General features: G+C 32.7%; 4 protein-coding genes across 10 annotated transcripts; 1 reads left to right on the top strand and 3 right to left on the bottom strand.

Annotated features, from left to right (window-relative positions):
* Positions 1–151: 151 nt before the first annotated feature.
* Positions 152–3,409, bottom strand: LOC100809704 (calmodulin-binding receptor kinase CaMRLK). Its single transcript, XM_003524160.5, has 2 exons — positions 1,882–3,409; positions 152–803 (listed from the first exon to the last, which is right to left on the bottom strand). Exons 1-2 carry the CDS (start codon positions 3,233–3,235, stop codon positions 160–162), a joined length of 1,998 nt encoding a protein of 665 aa, XP_003524208.1. The 5' UTR covers positions 3,236–3,409; the 3' UTR covers positions 152–159.
* A 3,707-nt stretch (positions 3,410–7,116) lies between these two features.
* On the bottom strand, positions 7,117–9,751 carry LOC100809169 (ervatamin-B). 3 transcript variants are annotated; one of them, XM_014776053.2, is made up of 4 exons: positions 9,135–9,553; positions 7,979–8,196; positions 7,711–7,845; positions 7,117–7,570 (listed from the first exon to the last, which is right to left on the bottom strand). In XM_014776053.2, the coding sequence occupies exons 2-4, from the start codon at positions 8,153–8,155 to the stop codon at positions 7,556–7,558; spliced, it is 327 nt and encodes a 108-aa protein (XP_014631539.2). In that variant the 5' UTR covers positions 8,156–8,196; positions 9,135–9,553; the 3' UTR covers positions 7,117–7,555. The 3 variants fall into 3 exon arrangements, 2 of the variants coding, with proteins under 2 accessions (XP_014631539.2, XP_040871472.1); XM_041015538.1 differs by having other exon boundaries at positions 7,117–7,845; positions 7,979–8,135; positions 9,135–9,751; XR_005891536.1 differs by lacking the exon at positions 7,979–8,196 and having other exon boundaries at positions 7,117–7,845.
* Positions 9,752–11,323: 1,572 nt separating this feature from the next.
* Positions 11,324–15,386, top strand: LOC102665249 (uncharacterized). Of its 5 annotated transcripts, none has more exons than XM_041015536.1 (5): positions 11,324–11,677; positions 12,243–13,393; positions 13,708–14,664; positions 14,873–14,922; positions 15,042–15,386. In XM_041015536.1, the coding sequence occupies exons 2-4, from the start codon at positions 12,380–12,382 to the stop codon at positions 14,885–14,887; spliced, it is 1,986 nt and encodes a 661-aa protein (XP_040871470.1). In that variant the 5' UTR covers positions 11,324–11,677; positions 12,243–12,379; the 3' UTR covers positions 14,888–14,922; positions 15,042–15,386. The 5 variants fall into 5 exon arrangements, 2 of the variants coding, with proteins under 2 accessions (XP_040871470.1, XP_040871471.1); XM_041015537.1 differs by having other exon boundaries at positions 15,032–15,386; XR_005891535.1 differs by having other exon boundaries at positions 11,326–11,677; positions 12,306–13,393; positions 14,768–14,922; positions 15,042–15,385.
* Positions 15,387–16,532: 1,146 nt separating this feature from the next.
* Positions 16,533–23,201, bottom strand: LOC100808625 (two-component response regulator ORR24). Its single transcript, XM_003524158.5, has 7 exons — positions 22,558–23,201; positions 20,867–21,267; positions 20,356–20,432; positions 20,214–20,250; positions 18,347–18,548; positions 17,811–18,240; positions 16,533–17,338 (listed from the first exon to the last, which is right to left on the bottom strand). Exons 2-7 carry the CDS (start codon positions 21,180–21,182, stop codon positions 17,195–17,197), a joined length of 1,206 nt encoding a protein of 401 aa, XP_003524206.1. The 5' UTR covers positions 21,183–21,267; positions 22,558–23,201; the 3' UTR covers positions 16,533–17,194.
* Between the last annotated feature and the right edge of the window lie 234 nt (positions 23,202–23,435).

Below are 23,435 nucleotides of genomic sequence, written 5' to 3'. Positions count from 1 at the left end.
AAAAAAAGAAAAAAACTCTTCCCCCCTCCCATCAAAAGGCCACTTTTTTTTTCCTTTTTCAATTCCCCCCCCCCCCCCCCCCCCCCCCCCCCAAAAAATGAGTCTATACAGCATAACAATGACAACAACATTAAAATAAAACGTCTTTGACGAGTCAACTCAGGACGAGTTGATTTGGTGGTGGTGATGAGGTCCAATGTCTTTGAGCATACCCAAAACCTGTTGCATTGTGGGCCTCTTCGAAGGGCTCTCCGCCGTACACAAAAACGCGACTCGGAGAGTCTCCACCATCTGACTCAGTACCACCGAGTCACCCCCGAGTCGGAGCCTCTCGTCCAAAACCCTAACGCCGTGCCCCTCCCTCACCGCCTTCCGCGCCGCCGCCACCGCCTCCGCCGTGCTCTCCCTCCCCGTCAGGAGCTCCACCAGCACCGCCCCGAAACAGTACACGTCGTCCTCAGTGCCAGAACTCGGGTTCGGGTCGGATCGCAACCCGAAATCGGCGATCCGAGGCTCGAAGTCGTCGGCGAGGAGAATGTTAGAGGTGACGAGGTGGCCGTGCACCACGGGCTTGGAACGCGCGTGGTGAAGATACGCGAGGCCACGCGCTATGCCCACTGCGATACGGTGTCGTGTGAGCCACCCCATCTTTTCTGGGGATCCATCGTCGACGACGCCGTTTTGAATCTCCCACGTGTCGCCTGTCCAGTCCTCCACGTTGGTGTCTCCAGTTGGAAGCTCGTGTAGCCACCTTCCCAGGTCTCCGTTTCCCATGTATTCGTACAGCACCAGTTTCTCCTTACCTGAAAATTTCACCAAAATATTTCCTGACATTTTCCTAAATAATAATCTTACTTGCAATTTTTTTATTTATTAATACTAAAGTTACTAATATTAATACTTTTATTCTTTAAAAATTACTGCAATGAGAAGAATCTACGTATATTCTCATAATTTATTTTATTTAAGCACCGTTAATCTAAAAGAAATTTGAGAAATCTCTCTCTGTCTCTCTCTCTATATATATATATATGCAATTTTAATAAATTAAAAATTCAAAAAAATATTATAATATCATACTAAAAAATAAAATTAATTGATATGGTTGAATTTTAACTTAATAGTTGAATTAAATATTATTTCACTTTTTTATTTATCATTTCTTAATGTTAGTCAATAAAATATTATAATAATATGGATTTTAAATAGTTATTATGTAAATTGTGTGCATTGTATGTGATAATTTGTAATAGTATTTTTTTAACATTATAATTCCATACATAAAATATGAAAAGTTTAAATAAAAATATGAAGATAATTAAAACTATTTTCTTAAATTAAAAAAAAGTCAATATTTAACAACTAATGTTTGCTAGTAGTACTACACTGGGGGAACATGATTACATGACAACTCCCTTTCCCTTATAAATGATGTAATGTAATGTAATGTTGATTCCTGTGGATAAAAACTAAACTAAAATTGCGCCAGTAATTGAGACGTGGATTCGAACTTAAAATTCAAGTTCAAAGTTGCATTGCATCAGTCAACCGAGACAATGCAGGCTAATTTAAAAAAATACACTGAAGAATATATTTTTCAATAAAAAAACAAGAAAGTTTATGTAAGTACATTACGTTTTTGCCAATTGTGGCCACTAAGAAAATTAAAGCTGGGGGAAGTACACTATGCACGAATTACCACGCACAATCATAACCACTAGCAGCAGCGACGATAGATTTTACTATGCGAGAAAGAAAGGAAGGGTGACACGGCACAAGAACAGACAAAAACATTAGAAAAGGAAAAAATAAATAAAAAACCCGTGAAAGCATTAATGAGAGCAGTGCCACGAAAACCAAAACAGTGTACGGCACGCTTACCTGCAATGCAGTAACCGGAGAGGGGCAGCAAGTTGGGGTGCTTGAGCCTTGCGAGGTCAACAAAGGTGGCCACGGAGTCATCATGATCAACGTCTCTGGCGTGTTCCAGGACCTTGATTGCCACGTGGAGCTCCCCGGGCAGCACGGCTCTGTACACGGGCCCACACCTTCCCTCCGCCAGCAGCGAGTCCTTCCCGAAGTGTGACGTGGCAACAATGAGATCCTTGAAGCTCAGATTAATCAACGGCTTCTCGAACATCACTACCGGCGCCGAAGACGGTTCCTTCAGGTCAGCCACCCACGTTGACCCTGATTCGGTCTCGAACGCGAACGGCCCTGATTTCATCATCATCGTCATCGTCATCCCTTGTGGGACCGGCATCGAGATCGCCCACTTTTTCCTCTTGGCGCTCTGCTTCCTCTTCTGAATCACAATGCGGAGTGCCCATATGGACAAGAGAATTAGGACAATTGCTGATGACGCTGCAGCAATCAGCGTTTTGAACTTTCGCTTGTGAGTGATGGCTTCTTCTTGTGTTGAGTTTTTCGTACTGTCGTAGGTGAAGTTGCTGCCAGCGTGGACGAAAGCCGATTTACCGAATCTAGTGAGCCTGTTTACGCTAATTGATGAGGTGAAGTTGTTGAACGAGATGTTGAGGAATTTGAGGGTGGTGAGTGGAGGGAAATCAGAAGGGAAATTACCGGTGAAGTTGTTGTTTGATAAGTCCAAGTGGTTAAGGGAGTCAAGAGAGGAAATGGCTTTTATGTTGGTTTGAAGATTGCAGCTCGAGAGGTCAAGGTGTTGTAGTTTGGTGAGGTTTTGAAACCCGGAAGGAAGTGTGACCAGGTTGTTGTGGGAAAGGTCGAGGATCTTAAGGTTTCGGAAAACAGAAAGTTGGATTGAATTAGTAAACCTGTTGTGGGAGAGGTTGAGTGTTTTAATGGATGAAAACGAAAACGAGGTGTTTTCTGCTGTGGGTTTAAGGATGCTCCCTCCGAACCTGTTTCTAGAGAGGTTTATTTCCAATAAGGATGAACTCGACCAAAACCAGCATGGCACGTGACCTTGTAAGGCATTGCCAGAGAGATCGATAACCTGCAACTTGGACATGTTCCTCAGGTAACCCCATGAGATTGTTCCACTGAGGTTTTGGGATGGAAGCACTATTCTGGTGATGATGTGAGTTTGGAAACAGTTGTTGGTTTGGAACGAGGAGGAGGAAGCGTTGAAGCCAGAGACTGATTTGAAAGCCTTTGACAACAAGTCGTGCTCTTCACTGTTGTTGTTGCATGAAGATTCCACCAGAGAAAATAGCGACACAAGAATCAAGAATAAGCAAAAAAGGGGCTTCATTTTGCTCTACGGTTTTGGTTTTTCTGTCCTAGATAAGAAAGAAAGAAAGAAAGAAAGAGAGGAAAATAAACAGATCGTGGGCTGTTCTGGTATATTGTTGTTAAGGTTTGCGGTTTAATGGTTATAGAGAAAGTGGGAAGGATGTAACGGCGTCATGTTCTGACGGAGAGTTAACGGCACTTGAACATGTGGATTGTGGAGGGTGAAAGATAATTTAATTTAACGGAGGTCGTAAATAGAGAGAGGGATGGGTAGATTTTTTTAAAAAAATAAAAACTTTAATATTACCGCTCGGTGATGCGGTGATTGCGATTTTCTAGATTTTAATTTTCATTTTTGACTTATGAATTTTGTTATTTGAATGTTTGCTGTCATGTAATTGCCACCGTGAAACTCTGGGATTTACAGGGGGACAAAGCTGCTATGGAAATATGGGATGTTTGTTGGTTGGGTATGTTTTGATTGAGGGAATGGAATTGTGGGCTTCAATCTCAGAGTGATTTGAAGATGACTTCAGCTCAGTGTGCTTGAAACTAATGGGGTCCCCAGTTCCTTTATTATGAGGCATTAAAGATCCAAATAACATATATATGATGCAATAGGATGCTAGAGTTGTTCAGCCCAGCCATAATAGACATAGTGCCTCACAAACAACTTGTCCAAACCAAGAGTTGACAACACTTGCACCGTGAATATATACATATAAGGAGGAACTGAACACATCATGTTAACCAGCCTTATGTTACGTACAAATCAAATTATTTGATGTATTAACATGTACATGTCATTTAATAATGCCTCAATATATCATTGAGAGTGTTAGATTTTCCATGTCGGTTTGCCTTTTAGGGCTGGGTTCCAATCTGCTGCAATTTTGAAAAATATAATTAGTTAGAAATGATTCTAGCAATTATGTAATAGTTTGTTTTAAGAGGAAATTATGCATGTTTTTTTTAGGTTTAAGAAAATTATATATGTTTTTTTTTAATTTATACATGTCTTTTTTATGTTTTTAAAATTAATATAAATCTTCTAAATGTGATCTAAACATTTGACAGTAACAAGTTATGTATATCAATGTTTTTGATTAAAAAAAATTAAAATATATTTTTTATTTTCATAAATATAAAAATATTCAGAATTTGTTACTCTAAGAAAATGATCTATTTTTCATACTTACAAAATTTAAATCTATTACTTTTTATTCAAAGTTAGGTTATTGGAGAAAGAGTCACATTTTTCAATTTTTTACATTATTTTTAATCAAAATTATCAATACACATAAGTTATTACTGTAAAATACTTAGATGATATTTACATGATTTGTGTGTAGGTTTTAAAAATAAAAGAAAGATGTGTATAATTGCCTAAAACCTTTGAAAAAATATATGTAATTTTTTTAAACCTTATAAAAGATATGTATATGTGTTTCTCAAAAGAAGGAAAGACACACGTAATTTTCTTGAATTAAACTTGAGAGTTAGTGTTTGAAAGTTGAATGAATTTGATTTTGGTGAATGGAAATAATGTATCTAAAATGTGGGTAGCCTATTTTCTCTATAAAAAAAAAAATTCTTAGGCTATATTTGGTTTGATAGATTATGATCGAGAGAAGGATAATTCTTAGATTAGTCCTGAATGGAGAAAATATATAAGAGTAATCACCAGAGAATAATTGTAGTTTGATTGGAGCTATTCCATTCCTGGGTGTTTCATCTTGTTGACAAAGCCGGTGAGCCTTATTGGTTTAAACTATGACTACTTGATCGGTCGTTTAGCCAGTATAAAAATAATGAAAAATGTATTGATTTCTATGGCCGAGTAAACAATACAGAATAAGATCGTCAAATATGCAGAAGGGTCAAACACCATTTGAGACATTCTTCTCCATCGTATATCTAGTTGGTTGTTGAAAAACTAATCACATGCAAATTACTAAATTACAAAAGACCTTGACTCAATAATGTTCGGTCTTCCACTTAATAAATAAGTCATCATCAGACACTAAAGGCTTTTTGGCCCCCCTTAATAATCCTTTACAATTGGCAAACCTCACTCATGGACGTAATTTATTCATACACGTTAATTAGAATATGCAATAAGATTGTTAGTATGAGTAAATTTTGGGTAAATTATTAAATATATAAATACATAATATAATAATAATAATAATAATAATAAAGTTTTTCGTAATAAAAATTAACAAAAACTGAAATTGTTATTAGGAGCAACAACTACATGATCTTATTCAACAAGTTTAATTTCCTTCACATTCTAAACCCAAACCTTGACTTCTAACCCCCAAATTCCGCAAATATTTAGTATACCTCCCTCCATCATAATTTTTTTTTAATTTTAGAAATTGTGGGTTGAAAAAAAAAGATAGAATAAGGTGTTCTGAAGAAACACGAAATAGAAATTTTCCTGGAAATTCCTCTTACACAAAATGACAAATTGCATACGAATGGTATGGTAATCAAATTAAGGCTGAAAGAAAACACATACACAATGACAGTTTAAAACTACGTCCTGAAGTTGGCAAGTATTTGCTCCACAAATTCGAGGTGCTAAATGCCATCTCACCTGCTCTGGCACGTGATCTTGGTTTCTTTCTTTTGCCATTATATACTACTGATTCTATATATGTTAATAAACTATGTTTGGAATCGTTTTGGAGGGTAAGTTAAGCGGATGAAGTTATCACCCTACCGTACCCTCTCCCCGAAACCAAAATTCCCCAATGACAACTAGGACTTTGAATACATTATTAAGCTTAGAGACTTAATTATATAAGATTTATATTCCAAAATACCTATTATGAAAGATAAAATTATTTTTTATTATTGTGAAATACCTATTCTGAAATTTATTTTTTACTGTTACGAAACACCTATTTCAAAATGGTATTATATGAAAAGGATAATTTGGAATTTTAAAAAATTTGGAAGGTGCATGATTCAAATTCCAACAATCTTATTTATAGGAAAATGATGTGAGAAATCCACATCATTGAAGAAAAGAATTTAATTATATAAAATATAAAAGAATTATTTTAAATATAAAATATAAAAAATAATGAAATTATAATAGAGAATTTTCTAAATAATTTTATTTTGTTCAAAATTATGTACTTTAACAAATCAAATTTACCAGTATTTTGAATGAGTTATACAATTTTTTATCTATTCAATTATATTAGAATACAAGTTGTCAGACAAATATTTTTTTTGTCAGATATTAATCTCATTTGTGATATGTGATTGTCATCGATCTAATAAAATTTTATACATCGTGGGATTCAAATATGAATTTTCTCACTAGATCATTTTCATTCATATAAATAAAGTGGAATCATATACTACTATGTCAATCCAATGATTGATGTAATAGAATATTTTTATCCTAAGCTATTTATTATGAACAATTTATATTAACTAAATCATTAAATATTTTTCAGTCAATAGCAATGCTTATCCTAAGGTATTTGCCATTAATAGCAATGCATATTCCAGTTACATTAAACAAATTTTCACCTTACTTGAATTACATGAACCACTTTGTATTCGTTTTTTTTTTTTTTTTACTATTGTTGCTCCACCTACTTATAGTGTCAATGATAACTTGGAGGACTTATTTGGTGATCAAAATAGAATAGAACAGAACAGGAAATAACAGAATTTGAGAAGGCATATGTTTTTGGTTGGGTTTTTTTCCTTTAACAAAGACATATATGCCTATTTTGTTTCAATTTTCTTAGCGTGTTACAATATACAAATTATATTGACGTTTTTGAGTTGCACATACCTCTGCTTAACATTTTTACTAACGAAATTTTCGCTTACAAGTCATAAACCAGTTATGAATATGCTCCAAGAAATAAATTAACCCAAGCCAACTGGTAGAACTACCACCATTCATTATTATATTAAAGCATGCACCTTAACCCGAATTACAAAACGCACTTGTAGTTCATAAACGTTATCATTTTTGGAGAAAGGGCAAGTACATAAGTAGTAATATATATGGCCGGATCCAAGACAAGACTACAAAATGTTGGTGTGGTTAGAGAAACCTATAGGTTTCAAAAGGATGGATAGTACTCCATGCTCTAATTCACTATAAAGCCAAAGATGATGCAACCTCTTTGATTGGAAAACCAGGCGCAGCATTGATGGGACATACACCATAAGGCCACTCATCGCTATCATTCCTTTTTATTAAGAGGTAACCTTTCTTTCCATAGTCTTTTTCTCTTAAGTTTTTTTTTTTTCACTTTTACTTTTACTTGATGTGTGATTTCAATTCACACTTATACTTGTATTACTCACCTCCATTCTGTGATTATGAGAACACAAGAATTTACACAATTAGCATACACATTAAACATACCCAAAGTTTTTAATTTTGAATAACCTTTAATCTATAGACATTATTAATATTCAATTAACCCCTTGTCAATAAATAAAGATACTTACACCCGCGTAAAATTGAAGGCCAGTTGCATCTATGGTCACATTAACAGGCTGTTTGTTAACACGGCACAAGAGAGCTTCTTCTCGTCCAACCACAACTTCAAGGTTATCTATACTAACAACCTTGTTTGCATTTGCCTTCAAGAAAAAGAAAAAGAAAACCTCAAATTAAGAAAACAAAAGCAATGTCTAAATTTATTGTTCCAATTTTATTTTTTAAAATTTTGAAAACGCAAAAACTAAGCTTGGAGAAAAAAGTGTTAACCCAGACCTTGCAAGTACTATTTTGGGCTATGTAAGGATAATGAGCTTCTGTGTCAACGCCACCATTATCTATAACGTAACCAAATGCATTGAAGTAAAAGCCTCCAGCACAATCATTGCTAGCAGGGTCACAATCCACGAGTTGTTGTACAGATAGGGTGACACTGAAAGCCCAAACCATCATCTATAACTATTTTGTTTATTCCTTCGAAAGCCCAATGCTTTCTAACAAAATAACATGTTAAATCAGTCCGAAAAATTCATACACATATATATATATATATATATATATATATATATATATATATGGGGTTAATGTTGTAAAATGAAACTATTTTACTACTCGTATCTTTTTGAAGAAGTATAAAGAAACAAAAATCTGTAAATCAACGACTTTGCTTTTAGTTGTTTCACAAAATATTTATTGTGTTTGAATTAATTCATTTTGAGAATAAAAAATTATGTTTTTTGAAAAATGATTTTTAATTCTAAGTTAGAAAATCATATCATATGTAGCCGGCTACAGTGAACAACACAACTCATTTTGTCACTTACTTGAAAATAAAGAGATTATTACTTTTAACACAAATTTGAGACATCAAAAAGTTGTTTCTTTAATTTTATAGCGTACTGTTAAGATGCACCGTATATATATATATATATAAAAGTCATCATATACAATATCTCATACAGTTTAATTTTAAAGTGGGGTTCACAATCACAATTTTTTTTAACCATGATATTAAATTTTTTCAAGTTTTCGCAAAACTTACTACGTACAATGTTATGTTTAATGTTTAAAAGATAAATAAATACATAATATTAATAAATTATAACAAATTTAGGAATAATAATAATAATTCATTTAAATAGGCCAGTCTGTTAAATTTAAAAAGCTTTTTAAATAATCTAAATTAAGCTAGATCTTTTTAATTAAATAAATTTTAATAAAAAAACTTGACTTAATTTATATTCTAAAAATGTTTTGATCTGATTTAGCCTTAGACTAAATTTTATACCTTGTGAGTGGTGTGTGCTCTACTTTAGTCTTAAACTATAATATATATGCTATATGGAGTGAAATGAAGATTCTCAAGAAGGGAGGTAATATAATAATAATGAAAACAATTTTTGAACGATGCCATATTAGAATAAAATCTTACGGCATTTTCCTTGGTCTCTAACTTCAGTGACAGCTTTCCCTTGTTCCTCCAATCTACAGAATCAGGAAGATCATCATCATCATCATCACCCTTCTGCAGCTTCTTCGTCCTACTCTCCAATTAAGTTGGAGCAGCTAGGGCATCTCTATTTCTTTCAAGTAGGTTTCCGCAAACTCCTCAGGAATCATATCAGCAAACTTGTTCAGACCCAAGCGATGCTGCGTCGGTGACTTCCTTTGGAATATGCCTGCTCCTTCAGCCACTCTTGAAACACTTCTTCATCCTCCCAAGAAAACTTCTCCAACTGGGTACTGGACCAAGAAACAAGGACCAAGAAAAGAATAAATAACTTGGTCATTTGGAAAGTCATCATTCACAGAAATCAGTAACCTTGTTAATGGTTATGTCGTTCCTGTGGAGCTGCGTGACATATATGTTGAGTCCGTGATGAAGTTCTTCACCTGCCACCTCGCTGCTAGGTGAATTATTATTGATCGAATACTCACGTTTAATTCGTTTCCTATTTTTTATGCCTTTTTTTAGTTTCTCTTGAGAAAATGTTAAAAATATACTCCCACACACATTCTTTTAGACATATTTTATTAAAAATTATAAAAAGTTTGTAAATAAATCACATGTTATTTAACCATTCTCTGATTTTTTTCATAGTTTCAATAAATTTTCATTAATTCAAGAAAGTGTGTCCCAACACTAGTGTTAAAGAATGTGTTCATAGTATATCTCATTTTTCTTTCGTTAAATTATAATTTGATTTTTTTTATAATTTATAATTTTAATTTTTCTGTGTTTTCTTTGTGATTTTATTTTTTTCTATTTTAAAAAATTTACGATTTTGATTTAATCTTTAATTATGCATATATTTATTTTTTTATTTTTTTATTTTAATTAATTAAATTATTTTTATATGGTATTTTAAGTGAATATTTTAGGTTTAGGGTTCAATTGGACTAAAATAAAAGAAGAAAAACATATGTAAAATTGAAGATTGAATGACCAAATTACATATTAAAAATTATAAAAACCCAAAATTATAATTTAAATTTTTGTTTTTAGGTCGTCCAATATCCAAACTTGTAAGTGGAGTAAGTACGCGTTATTCATTCTTGGCATATATCACCAGGATTTATTTATATGTAATTTTGTTCGCACGAGTCTCATGCCATCTTCCCATTCCAGAGGTCCCCCAACGCTGTTTTTTTTTTTTACCAAAATGATAGAAAAACGATATTTTTGTAATGTTGGTAACTGTCCAATATAAATTTACAGTACTTATGAACATTTAAGTAAAAAATTGAATTTTGCAGAGTTAATTTTTTTTATATATCTAGTTATTGTATTGAAGTTTTACTATCAAGTGAATTCAAGTTTGAATCCTCTATTTTAAATAAGAAGTAAATTTCGAAAGAATGTGTTAATGTAAAATTATTTATAAACTTTTAGCTAAAAACTTAAGCGTTAAAGGTAATTCATAACAATTTATACTGAAATTAAATAGTCATTGACATTGTCTCCATGGGTGTTCTTTTGCAAATTATTGTCTAATAAGCATATTTAAGAAAGTCAATGTAACAATTTTTTTTAAAGGACTCAATATATTATATGTCAATTGTATTGGAATTTGTTATTATAAGTTCATTTTTCTGAAGTGAGATAGTTTATACATAAATAAAATGCATAATAAACTTAACTTTTACAATTCAAATTGCTAAATAAAGATGAAGAAATATTTAAAATTCTAATAAATTAAAATTAAGATATATTTAAAATTTAAAATTATCAACATACAGATAAAATATATATTAAAATTAAAGTTGAATTCGTTTGAATGATATTTAACTTTGATTCTTGATAAAAATGATTTTTGACTAAATTTTATTTATTTATTTATTGAACTCCCAATTAAGGATGTTTCTTTTCTGTCATTGAGGCGGAAAAAAAAAACCAATTTACTTGAATGGCCGGGATTCTTCTCCTTAACGTTTATTTCTCTCTTGTATCTTTTTTCAGTCTCTAATACAAAATCAAAATTAAATAGTAAATGAGTAGAAAAAGCAAGCGCGTGGTTGCAACAGCACCTCATCACACTGAAAAAAAGTGTAGCGACTAATAGCATTGGAGTGGAATATTTAGTCGATTATGTTGTCTTCGTCAGACACATTGTAAAATCCGAAAGTACGCAGAAAGCAAAAGAAGACGAAATACCGAACCTTTCTGTCTCTATCTCTGCTTTCCTTTGTTCTTACTCATTCATTCCGTTTTGCAACTTACCAACCACTTCCTTGTGACGTGTTTCATTCATCTCTCATGGGACTGAACTCTCTCACCAAGTGATGTTCACTCACTACTTATTTGATGATTCTATTCTATCCCATTTTTTGAGTTTTATATGGCCAATTCGCATTCTTAGTGCTACATGACCATGAAAAAAAACACACACCTACTCTAGACACTTTATTCAATTTGGCTTGAACTGCAAATGCCTGGGATGACCATGTCCCGTGTTTCATGCTGTTATTAAATAGGTTTGTTTGATCTTTTCTTCATTACCATTTATTTATTTTCCTCTTGCACTTGAATTAGTACTCTAGTGGGAACTTAAGTTAAGCTTGTTAGTTGTTATGATATGATGATTCATCAAAGTTCTCTTGCTTTATCTGTTTAATTTATTAATTGTACGTTGTTGCCTCTGTTGTTTTTTGGTAGCAAGACTTGCAATGGTTAAATATTTGTATAATTGGCTTATTGAGAAGAGGAAAATAGGTTTTTATAGGAATCCTATCATCCCAGGCTTGAATATTTGGTTTCCTAAGCAACAAATATCAATTTTCCCGTTCCTCACTCTCAATAGACCATTACAGAATTTCTCTTTTTTTTTTGGTTAATGGTGGAGAAAATGGAAAGTTATTTCAGTCATCAATATCCTGTTATCATGAGTTCATTTTGGTTTAAAATTTTGCTCACTGGTTGCATCATTGTGCTTCTCTGATCTTGGTTCAAGTCCGGTTGAATTGAAATTTGAAACAGAGAATCTGCTGTTTAAATTGTAATTTAAAATGTAATGATCTTGTTCCTCCACCCTCTTTTCAGATTTTCTTGATTGAATAGAACGATTCTTATACCACATCCTTTTTGTGCTGAAATTAGTAGCAGATGATATTCCCTTGATTCTTGAACTTATTATTGAGAGTGCAACATAGAAGAGTTCAGTTGAGTTGGTGTGGAACATGATGAATGAAAGGAAATTGAACATTGATGCTCCTCTTATGTCGGTGAGGCGCTCTTTTGGTACATCACCTTCCTTAACTGAAGCAAATAGAAAGATATTAGAGAAGCCACAAACACTTCCAAACTACAAATCAGACACCACTTTGGATCAGGTAACAGAACCTGTTGCAGTGCCTTTCAATTGGGAGCATATCCCTGGAAGGTCAAAGGATTATGATGGATCAGAACCTCAACTTCCTACAAAGGCTTCAATTACCCCAATTCTCCCCCCTGGAAAATCCACAAATGTAGCCAAACAATCATTGGAAAAGGAACCTAATGTTGCAAATAACTTTAGGCCCCCAAGCATATCAAATTCTTTAAGTGAGAAAATAGATTGCAACAAAGAACATAAAGATGAGAAAATGAAAAAGGTGGAAGAGAATGATGACTATGATGATGATGGTGATGTTTATTCTGATGCACTTGAAACACTGTCACCTACAGAGCCTTTGTCTATGAACTGTAGTGTGAGTGATGTGAGTGGCTTAGATAATGTGGTTGCGGATATGTGTGGAGCCTCTTCTACTGATAAACAAGCTCATGATTTCATGATGAGCAGGTTTTTAACTGCAGCAAAGGCTATGACTATACAGCCTCCTCAATATGCTTCTTCTAGAAAGCAAACTGTTCTGACTGAACAACCTAGGGAATTTATCAAATTGGTTCCTGAACAAAAGAAGTCATTTGTTAGTAGACATATCACTGACATTGTACCATATACTGGTCAATGTCAAGAAGAGGAAGAAGAAGAGGAGGAAAGTGACAATGAAACTAATGATTATGCAAATAATTCAGCTAAAGGTTGCGGATTATTTCCCCGCTTATGTGTTAGAAATTCATTGTGCTTATTAAATCCAGTGCCTGGGACGAAAATGGGGAATCAGTTTCCCTTGTATTCTGCCTATGAGGTTGGAAAACCTGATAAAAGTTCTCATATTCGCTCGCATAGACCAGCTCCATCTATAAAGAAGGTAACAACTACATAACTCTTACTTTCTATTCTTGCATTTCACCCTTCAATAGTCAATTGTACCCTTCATGACATTTCTATGTGAAAATTTTGTACCAATTTCTCTCTTCATTAATATTCACAAAATTTGTATCTATTTCTCTATCTAATACCCCCCATGAAGAGAGATTGACACAATGTCACATTATAAGTACATTAAAATTCAACATTGGAAGATCCATTCCCATTTCCCACCCTTACCCTCCTTCTGAATATAAACATTTTCACCAATCATGACTTCAACTCGTTTACCACAGTCATGAATTTTTGCTGCAGGCTTGGGATGCTATTAATAAGAGCAAATCAAGCTCTAGAGCTGCATCACCAGACAAGCAGGATGTAAGAAAAAAATGGACTAGTGAATCAAGCAGGTATACCTACTCAGGTGAATTGAAGAAGCTAGGTAGGCTCTCTCCCTTTCGTCGTTCAAGAGCTGCTTCTGCTGGCGTATCTCCTTTTCAAAGTAAACCTCAACCTCCCTTTCCTGGAGCAAAGTTGCTTGGTGATTCCAAACAAGATGATAATAATCATTCTGGCAAATTGAAATTCCCGAGTAGAGGGCATTCAAGTATTCAAGAGGTGCTATCACAAGGAGCAAAAAGAAGCTATAGCTTTGGGAGCCTTACTGTTGAAAAGACATTGTACATAGATACTGCAAGTACAATAAAATCATCATGCTCTAGTTCGCATTCTTTAGGTAACACAATAGTGGTAGGAAAAGACAGAACTTTCCTACTAGATTCTTTTCGAGATATGAAGCACCTAGAAGCTTTGGAGGAGAATTTGGATTCCCAAGTGTTGAATCCTGTGGATGCCAATTCTCCAACTTTGTCTAGCATGTTACATCTCATGGCCAAAGAAGATAAAGCTGAAAGATTGGCAGCTGATCAAGAAATTAATCTAGAGTCCATGTCCTTGCAACTTGTGCCAAGTTCATTTGACAAAGATGCAGAGATAAGCAAGCAGCAAATTGTAGTGGTTGATGATTCAGGAAAAGTTGGCAATGAATATGTTCTACATCCTCTGGCCCCACCATTGCCAAAGTCACCTTCTGAATCCTGGCTTTGTCGTGCCCTGCCTCTAGTTTCTTCTAAGAATTCATTCCCACTTTCAAATCAAGGTACACATTCCCAGGCTAAAAGGCAGGGTTTTAGTAGAGCATCAAGCTATACTAAGTGGGAAACAATAGTGAAATCTTCGAATTTGAATCATGATCATGTAACCTGTTCTAAGGTAACCTTATTAATCCCTTTAGCCGTTCGTTTTTTATTTTTAGACTTCCCCAATGGTTAAGTCACAAAACCGATGAAAACTCACATTTAACTTTTCTCTACAGGAACTAGTCGTGTATAAATCTCAGCATATGAAATCATAGAGATGGAATTCGGGAATGTATATCATGTTATGGTCCAAGCTTTTTATGTCCTTTATTTTTTTTCAGGCTTATGGGATTTAGTTCTCCTTCTATTGGTTTTTGGCATGACAGCATAGGTTAGATTTTTGTTTTTTATACACTCTCATATCTTATTAGTTATTATTTTCTATTGGATTTTGTTTCCATTTGTTGGCTTCTTAATCTTGATTCTTGACATCATGTCAGTATTTTACAGAGAGGAATCGATATAATTTTTGGTGATCAATAAAAACAATGAAGCTTCTTTGAACTAGTGGTACTTTCGGTGGACTGAAAATTACAGAAGCTACCCCCAGAGAAGTGCATATGCACTACTATTGTTTGCCTTTTCACCTTGTTGGTACTTCCTGACAGCTTGCTAATTAAGGGAAACGAATCTTCTGTTTCATCATATGCAGCTAATCTTTAAGTATCGACATTTTATACATATGAATGTATATATAAACGACATTACTAATTACTGTTATTCATGCATAATTTTTTCTTCTTTTATATACATTATTACAAACAGAAATTCTTCTTGAGATTTTTGTCTGTCTTTTTCTTTCACTTACATAAATTTATGTTCAACAGTCCAAGTATGAAAATCAAACTAATTTCCGATTTAGGGTGCAATAGCACTTATTCAATGGGAATTTATTCATAAGCTTGATTATTATAATAAGTTACAAAAAGAAAAAACTATAGAAATGTCATAAACCACTTTTCTAAGGTAAAAAAATTAAGCTTCATATGAGCTCTTCATGATCCTACTAGTAAACCTAGCACATCATATACACGAGTAGAGATCCTCTTCAATTACTGGAAATCTCTAGTAGAAGAGAAGACTAACCCCATACGCACCACTCCCCTTTGCAAAAGGCAAGACGACATGTAGCATAGATAGGCAATATACCCACTATACATGCATGCCAAGTTATGTGTAATAAAATTGACTTTTTTTTCTTTTTTTTTTTTTATCAAAATAAGTTATCTCGCAAAACTAAATATCAAAATAGATGTTTTACATAATTACTTACCTGTCATGTTTTATCACGAAGAATGTAAGAGGTGTCACCCAAGGTGACATCTTGTGTTTTTTTTTTGTCTTATAACAAAAGACGTCATCTTAATAAATATTAGTCTTATGAAGTATTTAGTGTCGATTTAAGCAACACAAATTGAATGAAAATGTGACTAGGGATTTAGTCATTAAACTGGTAATTTAACAACTCTAAATACCTAACAAGGATGATACATTTTAGGATAACATTTCTTGTATTTTACATAACAAAAATCACCTATGACAAATAAATAGTTTAATAAAAACACCTATTTTAATAATTAATTTTGTGAAATAACCTATCTTCGTAAAAGAGTTGATAAAATTCGTTGAGGTTTCTTGAAACTTTATCTGAATTAAAGATTCAATTGGTTTCTCTATAGCATGAACAGTTACTGTGCTATAGAATTTATAATTAAGAAAAAATATTTTTTATCTACCAAAATGTAGAGTATTGTTTTAAAAACGAAATAAATATACAAACAAATTCTAAAACAATTTGGGGGGAGAGGAGCACCGCGCATCCTGATCAGCAGATACAGTTCTTAAACAAAATTCAACTGAATTCTTGGATGATCGACTTTGGAATAGAAAGTGAGAAAGGGATTCACATTCACTGGTTCTTCTATACTTTGTTAAAGAGAGAGTGTGAGAGAGAGAAGAAACAATTCAAGTACTCTTTTATATAGCTGCTTCAAAACTTAACTTTAACTACACAACTAGTGATATTCAACAAACCAAAAACACAATCGCTAGTAAGGAAAAAATCCACGCTCATCATAAAACTCGTGTGTGCAACTCAATTTCTTTTCTAACACATAGCTACTAAATCCATGCATTTTCCAACATAAATCTTCTTCTCTGTAGGTGCAGAAGTACTACTGGAGCTCTTGCAGTAAGGCCTGATCGCCATACTCTCAGTGTTGTTGAACTACGTATCCATTGCATGTACATACACAAAAGGTTAACGCCTGAACATGATGAAATATGTGTTATTTTCCTTCACTCTCTTTTATTTTACTTTGTGCCTTATCAAATCAAATACTAGCACACAAAAAATCTATCTGTTGAAAACTCACTCGTAATCACGACCACCACATTCATTTTACACTCAAATCCGATTTAATTATTATTATTATTTTGGGTGTGAGGAGAAACCCTATGTACTGGCAAGCCCATAATTTAGCGTTTTAGCGACATATAATTGTGTAACTTAATTCGTTTTAGTATCGATATATCTTCACTCAGACTATATGAATGGCTGGGTTGTGTGGTATTTGCATAATACATTGACATGGTTATAAGTTCTATGAAAGTGAAAGTTTCGTGTTGATTTCTTGGGTTTCTCTGCAATGATCAGTCTTGCCATCATTGTTGCCATCTCTCTGACTTAAACTCAGTCGCAAATCAGGCGCCCATTGGTTCTCTTTCTGCAATTTTTCTTGATTCGACTGCATTTGGTGAAAAAATAAATAAAAATTCTATCAATGGTGAAAAAGGTAAAAAAAGAAAAAGAAGTTCAATACATTAACAGTACTTATGCGAATATGATGAAGATTTTTTTTAATATATCTCACTACTAAAAATCAATGAATTAGTGATCGAATTTAGTAATGAAAAATTTCTTTTTTATTATATGTTAGTGATGGATTTTTTTTAAATTACACATAAATTGTTCTATCAGTAATTTTAATTTTTCTAAGTGTCTAGTTTTTATTTATTTTTTATTTTAAAAAGTATAAAAAAATATGCTTTTAATTCTTGAAAAGGATTGAAAATGTAATAGTTTAATTTTATTAAATATAAAGACTAAAAATAAATTAAATTTAAATGAAAAAATGGCATATTTTCAAGCACCAAAATATATTTAAGCCAAAAAAAAAGAACATACAAATCTTAGTTTCTTAAGCTTAATATTGTTACCTTAATCCGAAATGGAGGCTCAAATTCTAGCTTGAAACTGTTGGAATAGTTGCGATGCTCGTCGGAGTTTGATAGATGCTCCTTGATTCTTGTGTTGTTTCCAAAGTTCAACTCACTTGGTCTAAGCAGAGATGCTGCAGTGGTGCCAAATTGATGTACAACAGGTTGTGACACAGCATTAGAAGTAATATTGGCAGGCAACCTTTTCTTCCAGTGATGGTTGTTCATAATATCTAAGGGAGGCCACTTTTTCTCTTCAAGAAACTGGCTTGGTCTCATGGGTGCAATGCTGGTGGCATCCATTAGGTTAATTTGGTTTGAAGATAATGATCTTCCTTGCGTTTGTAAGGCAGTTGAGGAGACAACTTCGTTGCTAAAGTAACTTGGTCTTCTAAAAGGTTGATGATTATTGAAGTACCATTGTTGGCGCCTAGTGATAGATAGGTATATATATTGCAAATATAGATTAATTAGATTGCAAAACCATGGAAAATATTGGGAATAAAATCAATTAAAACGTGCATGCATAGCTATACCTTAAATCGATGGCTTTTGTATGTGAATGTGATAGGGAGCAGGGATGCATGAGACCATGGAAATAACTGTGGTCGTTGTAATCACTTGCTAGAATAATTCCTCCATTTCCCATCTTAAAATGTTGACGAGGATTCATGGACTGATGGGCTACATGAGAAATACGACCAAGTTCATGGGTTGATTTGTATGTTTGACCTAATACTGCAAAGAGAATATGGATGAATATATAGTAAAAAAAAAAAGGTAAAATAAAGTAATCCCAACCTTAATTATGTCCTCTTAGAAGAAAAGTTTTTAGTTTTTCGGAAATCATATATTAAATAATTTAATTTCTCATATGTATTTTTTTAAAAATAACATTCTTAAAAAAAATGTTTCTTAAAAATATTTTTTTAATCAATTATTCATGAAAAAATTTCATGTAAAAGGTGAGAGTTTTATTTTTTCTTAAGTTTAATTTTTTTTCTTTTATTACAATAAAAAATATATTATTCTTTATTAAATTATATAATATAATAAGTAATTAAAATAATCAATAAAAATATATAATTCTTTGATTCTTACAAAATTTATCTAATAATTTCTAATTTCTAATTTCTAATGACTAATCAAATAAATTATAATTTTTTTATCAGCAAACATAATTTTCATTCATAAAAATTGTGATTTGAAGCATACCAAATGCCCCGCATGAGTTTTACCGTTTAATTAAGTATTTTTTTTACATATTTTTTTATAATAAGATTTGACTGAGAACGAGCTGAGTACAAAAGATACTGAACCCATAGTGATAAGACCTATAACTACAACGTGACTAAGTTTAACAATACAAAACATTCTATAGGATCTATATACAAATAACTGAAATAAGAAAAAAAGATAGCCATGACCCCCTCTTGGCAGAGACTCAAGATCAAGACTAGGTCCGAATTTTAATCCGGTCTGTTATAGAAACAAATTAAATCAAAATGACCATGAATAATCTTAATCAAATAATGTTATAGAGTAACAATCATTATGGTTAAACCACAAAATACTAAACCAGCAACCGTCCAGCTTAATTTTTCTTTCCTCTCTCAACAGGCTACATTACAATGATCAATGGTTTTAGATGAAAGCACAAGACTAAGACACCATTGATGGATTATCTTGAGTTTAAAGTTACTTTAAAGTTGAAATTTTAATTTCAAGTAAAAAATGTTTAATAATTATATGAATTTTCAAGCATGAAAGTTACTTATTATTTATGATTTCTTCTATATGATGCTTTTGAATCTTAAAATCTGAAATAATAATAATTATAAAAAAGAAACAGACGACATCAAAATGTCTTAAAACTAGTTTTTCTCAAAATTTTATATTTTTCTTCATTAAAATGCTATATTTTTTTCTTAAAATTTTGTTTGATTCAACCTCTCTTTTTAAGAAAAAAGAGAGACCCAAAAATAAGTTGGCCAAATTACTTAAAATCACTCCATTTGATTGGTTTCCTTTGAATAGTTTTCTTAAACTTCTTAAAAGCGGTAAAAAAAAAAGCATTTTTAAAAAACATTGTTTCTTATAGTTAAATTATCATATTATGAAAAAAAAAACTAGATATTAATGAAAAGAAGTTAATTATTTGCCTCTCTAAGTATAACACTTGTCATTCTCATAGTTATTCTAAGCTAATCAATTGTTCCATTCTCTATATCTTGGGTGTTATTATAACATTTTCAGTGTGAGTTGTGAACTTTGCATCCGGCATTATAGGAGAGGAAACTATATCTTACAAAATATGTAATTAAGCTGTATTCCTATCTTATTGTACACAAAAAAGGATTCATCTGCTTTAGAACGCTTTGCAAGATTTAAAATAGTTCTCACCTTGCCCAGCCTCGTCTAGTTTCTTGCTTCGATACATCTGAAAGGAAAATTGCATAACAATGAATTTATTTATGTCAATAAAACATCAATTAATTTTCAAGGGGAAAAAAATATAATATCAAACCCGCAATTTTGTTGCTACCTGCAAGTGACTCTTGACATGAGCAATGCTGAGGCCTCTCACATTCATTAGCTGAAGCACCAATTTGGGTGTTGCTCCTACACCAATTGAGGCAAAGATTTCAGCCAAACATTTTAGGGCAAATAATAGGCTTTTTTTACTAACTAAAATTTCTTAAGAGAGAATACAAGGGTACTGTAACTGGAACACAAAACTCTAGTAATATCATATTAAAAGGCTAAATAAAGACAAACTTTATGATCAATACATTAATAAAATAAAATAAAAACAATGAACTCTACATGTCTTTAACCTTGAGTCCACTAACAATATTATATGAGTTTAATAAACATTTATAAAATAATTTTATTCTATCATTTTATAAAATTATTGTTAATATCTTAATTATTATAAAAGTTAATAAACATGATACTTATGACAAAATGATAATATCAATATTTATATTATAAGTGCTTAGCATATTTTTTTCATTGTATATAGTAAGTATTTCTTTAATCCATGTCTCACTTACTTTCTTGACCTCCAAGCCTTTCAACAGCATGCACAAAGGATAGATGAAGTTCAGGTGTCCACCGAAGCCGAGGCATTTTTGATCTAACATATTGTCTCACGCCACCTCTCCGTTCATTACTTCCTTCCTTTGTCATGCTGCTACTTTTATTAGTTGAAGTACCTTCTTCCCTTGCTTCCTCGAATCCCTTATCATCGTTGTCATTGTTATCTTTGCTACTAGCTTCTTCATTCAAATCAAAGGATGAGCATTTCTGGGATGATCCCATTGAAGAGTCATCATCAGCATGTTCACTCCTCTCATATTCATCTGACATATTTATTTGTTGTTTTGCTCGATCAGGATCACCTCCAACTTCAATTCTTTATTAATGTGTACAAATTATGAATGGCATTTCATGTCTGAAACAAACACGACATTAATATATATTTAAATGTGCAGATCAAAGTTGGCAAAATAAACAATATAAGGGAATAGTGATTTAAGGAAGAGTTTGTGAGAACAGGCTGTAATTTCTCTGCAACAATTACGAAGCTTTAAAACTCAATGGTAAAGTAATAGTAACTATCTAGATTACAAGAAGTTGTACCAAAGAAAATTACTAAGCAATGAACAGTGAGAAGTTATGACACAAAGAGCAGTAGTAGGTCAAATTGAAGAATTATAGTATAAAAGTGCAACCAACTTCTCTACCGAGAAAATGTGAATAAAATTTATGAGGGATGTGTTAAGTACTCAGATCTACTTATTCAAGTGGAAAGGAATTAACTGAAGTGGTAGACGAGGAAATTCATTACTACTAAAAAGATGGAAATTATATGAACAAACGCTTTACTTTAGTTAGGTCATGCCATTTCCTACTCCGGAAATATAACAAGAAATATATTGTTTTAATTTAATCACTGAAATAATAAATTTCAAAAGGCTCGTAAAGGGTTCGAGAGATTTACAAATTAAACACACTCACATGATCATGTTCATGAACTCACACGCATATTCATGTGTAAATCGTAGGTAGTGAATAAGGAAACTAGGATATAGCGTAAGGGAGAGAGAGAGAGAGAGAGAAATTGTCCATTCAGCGTTAACTAACATTTTATAATCAATTTTCTTGTCTTTTTATCTGTACAAATGCTTTATGATATCTTGTGTAAAATGGGATTTCAGGACAAGAACAAGGTGCGCTGACACTTGTATCTTCAATTTTAATTATGGTTCTTTCTCTAAATATTAGAAAAACATGTATGATGAAGAAAAAGGGTTAATTACTTTGCCGCAAACCTATGAAAGATATATTAAAAAACAAAGTCAGTTCATCACCATGAACAAAACACATCTCGGGTAGGGAGATGCAGTTCAGAAGAAAGTATCCGGTGCTTAAAATTTTTCTTTGAATGAAAAAACTTAGGAATTGATTAAGAAATTAATCCTCAATAGGTTGTGTATGAATAAATTTCAAGTGTTTTCGGGAAGTAAAATATTGGAGAGAAAGCATTTTATATGTAATCATAAGAAAAACAAAGAGAAAATAATAGTATTCATGATTCAAAGTACACACCACAAAAAGGAGACGGGGACAAAACCCATGAAAACGGTGAATTGTTTAAACTGGTATCGTTGATGGTTTGTCCAAGAAATCAACAAAAGAAAAAAAAAATAAAGACAAAATACTTTGATCTTGAGTGTTTCACCTTTTTCCCTAAAGTACCAACCATTCACGATGATGATGTGCCTCTATCCTTTCTCTTCCAATGAGCCTATTCACGATGATGATGTGCCTCTTTTCTTTCTCTTCCAATGACCCTATTCACGATGATGTGCCTCTTTTCTTTCTTTTCCAAGCCTATTGATCATAGATGCAACACTGCATATATATATATATATACAACCATATCTTTCTTCACTTAGTCACCTATGGAGAACCTTCGTGGCCTTATTGTTATAAAACTTTAAAGAACATAACTCATGGACAGATTGCGCTGGATTTAGTCTTGGATGATGCTGTGTTCTTTGACATGCTTGGAAGGGGAAAAAGAGAAAGAGAAAGAGAAAGAGAGAGAGAGAGAGAGAGAGAGGATATACGGTCTTAGATTTGGGATGTCTTTGGCATATCATTCAGCAGAAGAATTAGAGTCATAAGTTTAAGATATTAGATAGGCTTTTATGGTACGAAAGGAAAAGAAAGAAAGAAAGAAAAGAAAAGAAAAAAAAGGAAATTGAGAATCAACAATATTCGGACAGACTACTTGTTCTCCTTAAATTGTAATAAACCTACATAATAGATACAGATGTTGCTGGTCCCTTTTGCACTTAATTCCTACCCTTTTCTCCTCTAACCTTTTTTTTTCTCCGTCCCCTCTTGACAGTTGTAAAAATCAATCTACCTCTCTGTCTGTCTCTACTCTCTAACTAGCTAGCTCGTGATTATCTTAATTGTTTGACCTGTGCTAGGGACTCACTTTGATGTTAATTATGATATTTGCTCTCTATTTTTTGTGATTTTATTTTATACCTCACTTTTATGAGTGAAAAAAATAGAAAGCAGGGCAATGTTTTTTTCTCTCTTTTT

The sequence above is a fragment of the Glycine max genome, chromosome 5, assembly GCF_000004515.6.
Source record: "Glycine max cultivar Williams 82 chromosome 5, Glycine_max_v4.0, whole genome shotgun sequence".
NCBI classification, from domain to species: Eukaryota; Viridiplantae; Streptophyta; class Magnoliopsida; order Fabales; family Fabaceae; genus Glycine; species Glycine max.
This window is presented reverse-complemented; position numbering and strand designations above follow the sequence as displayed.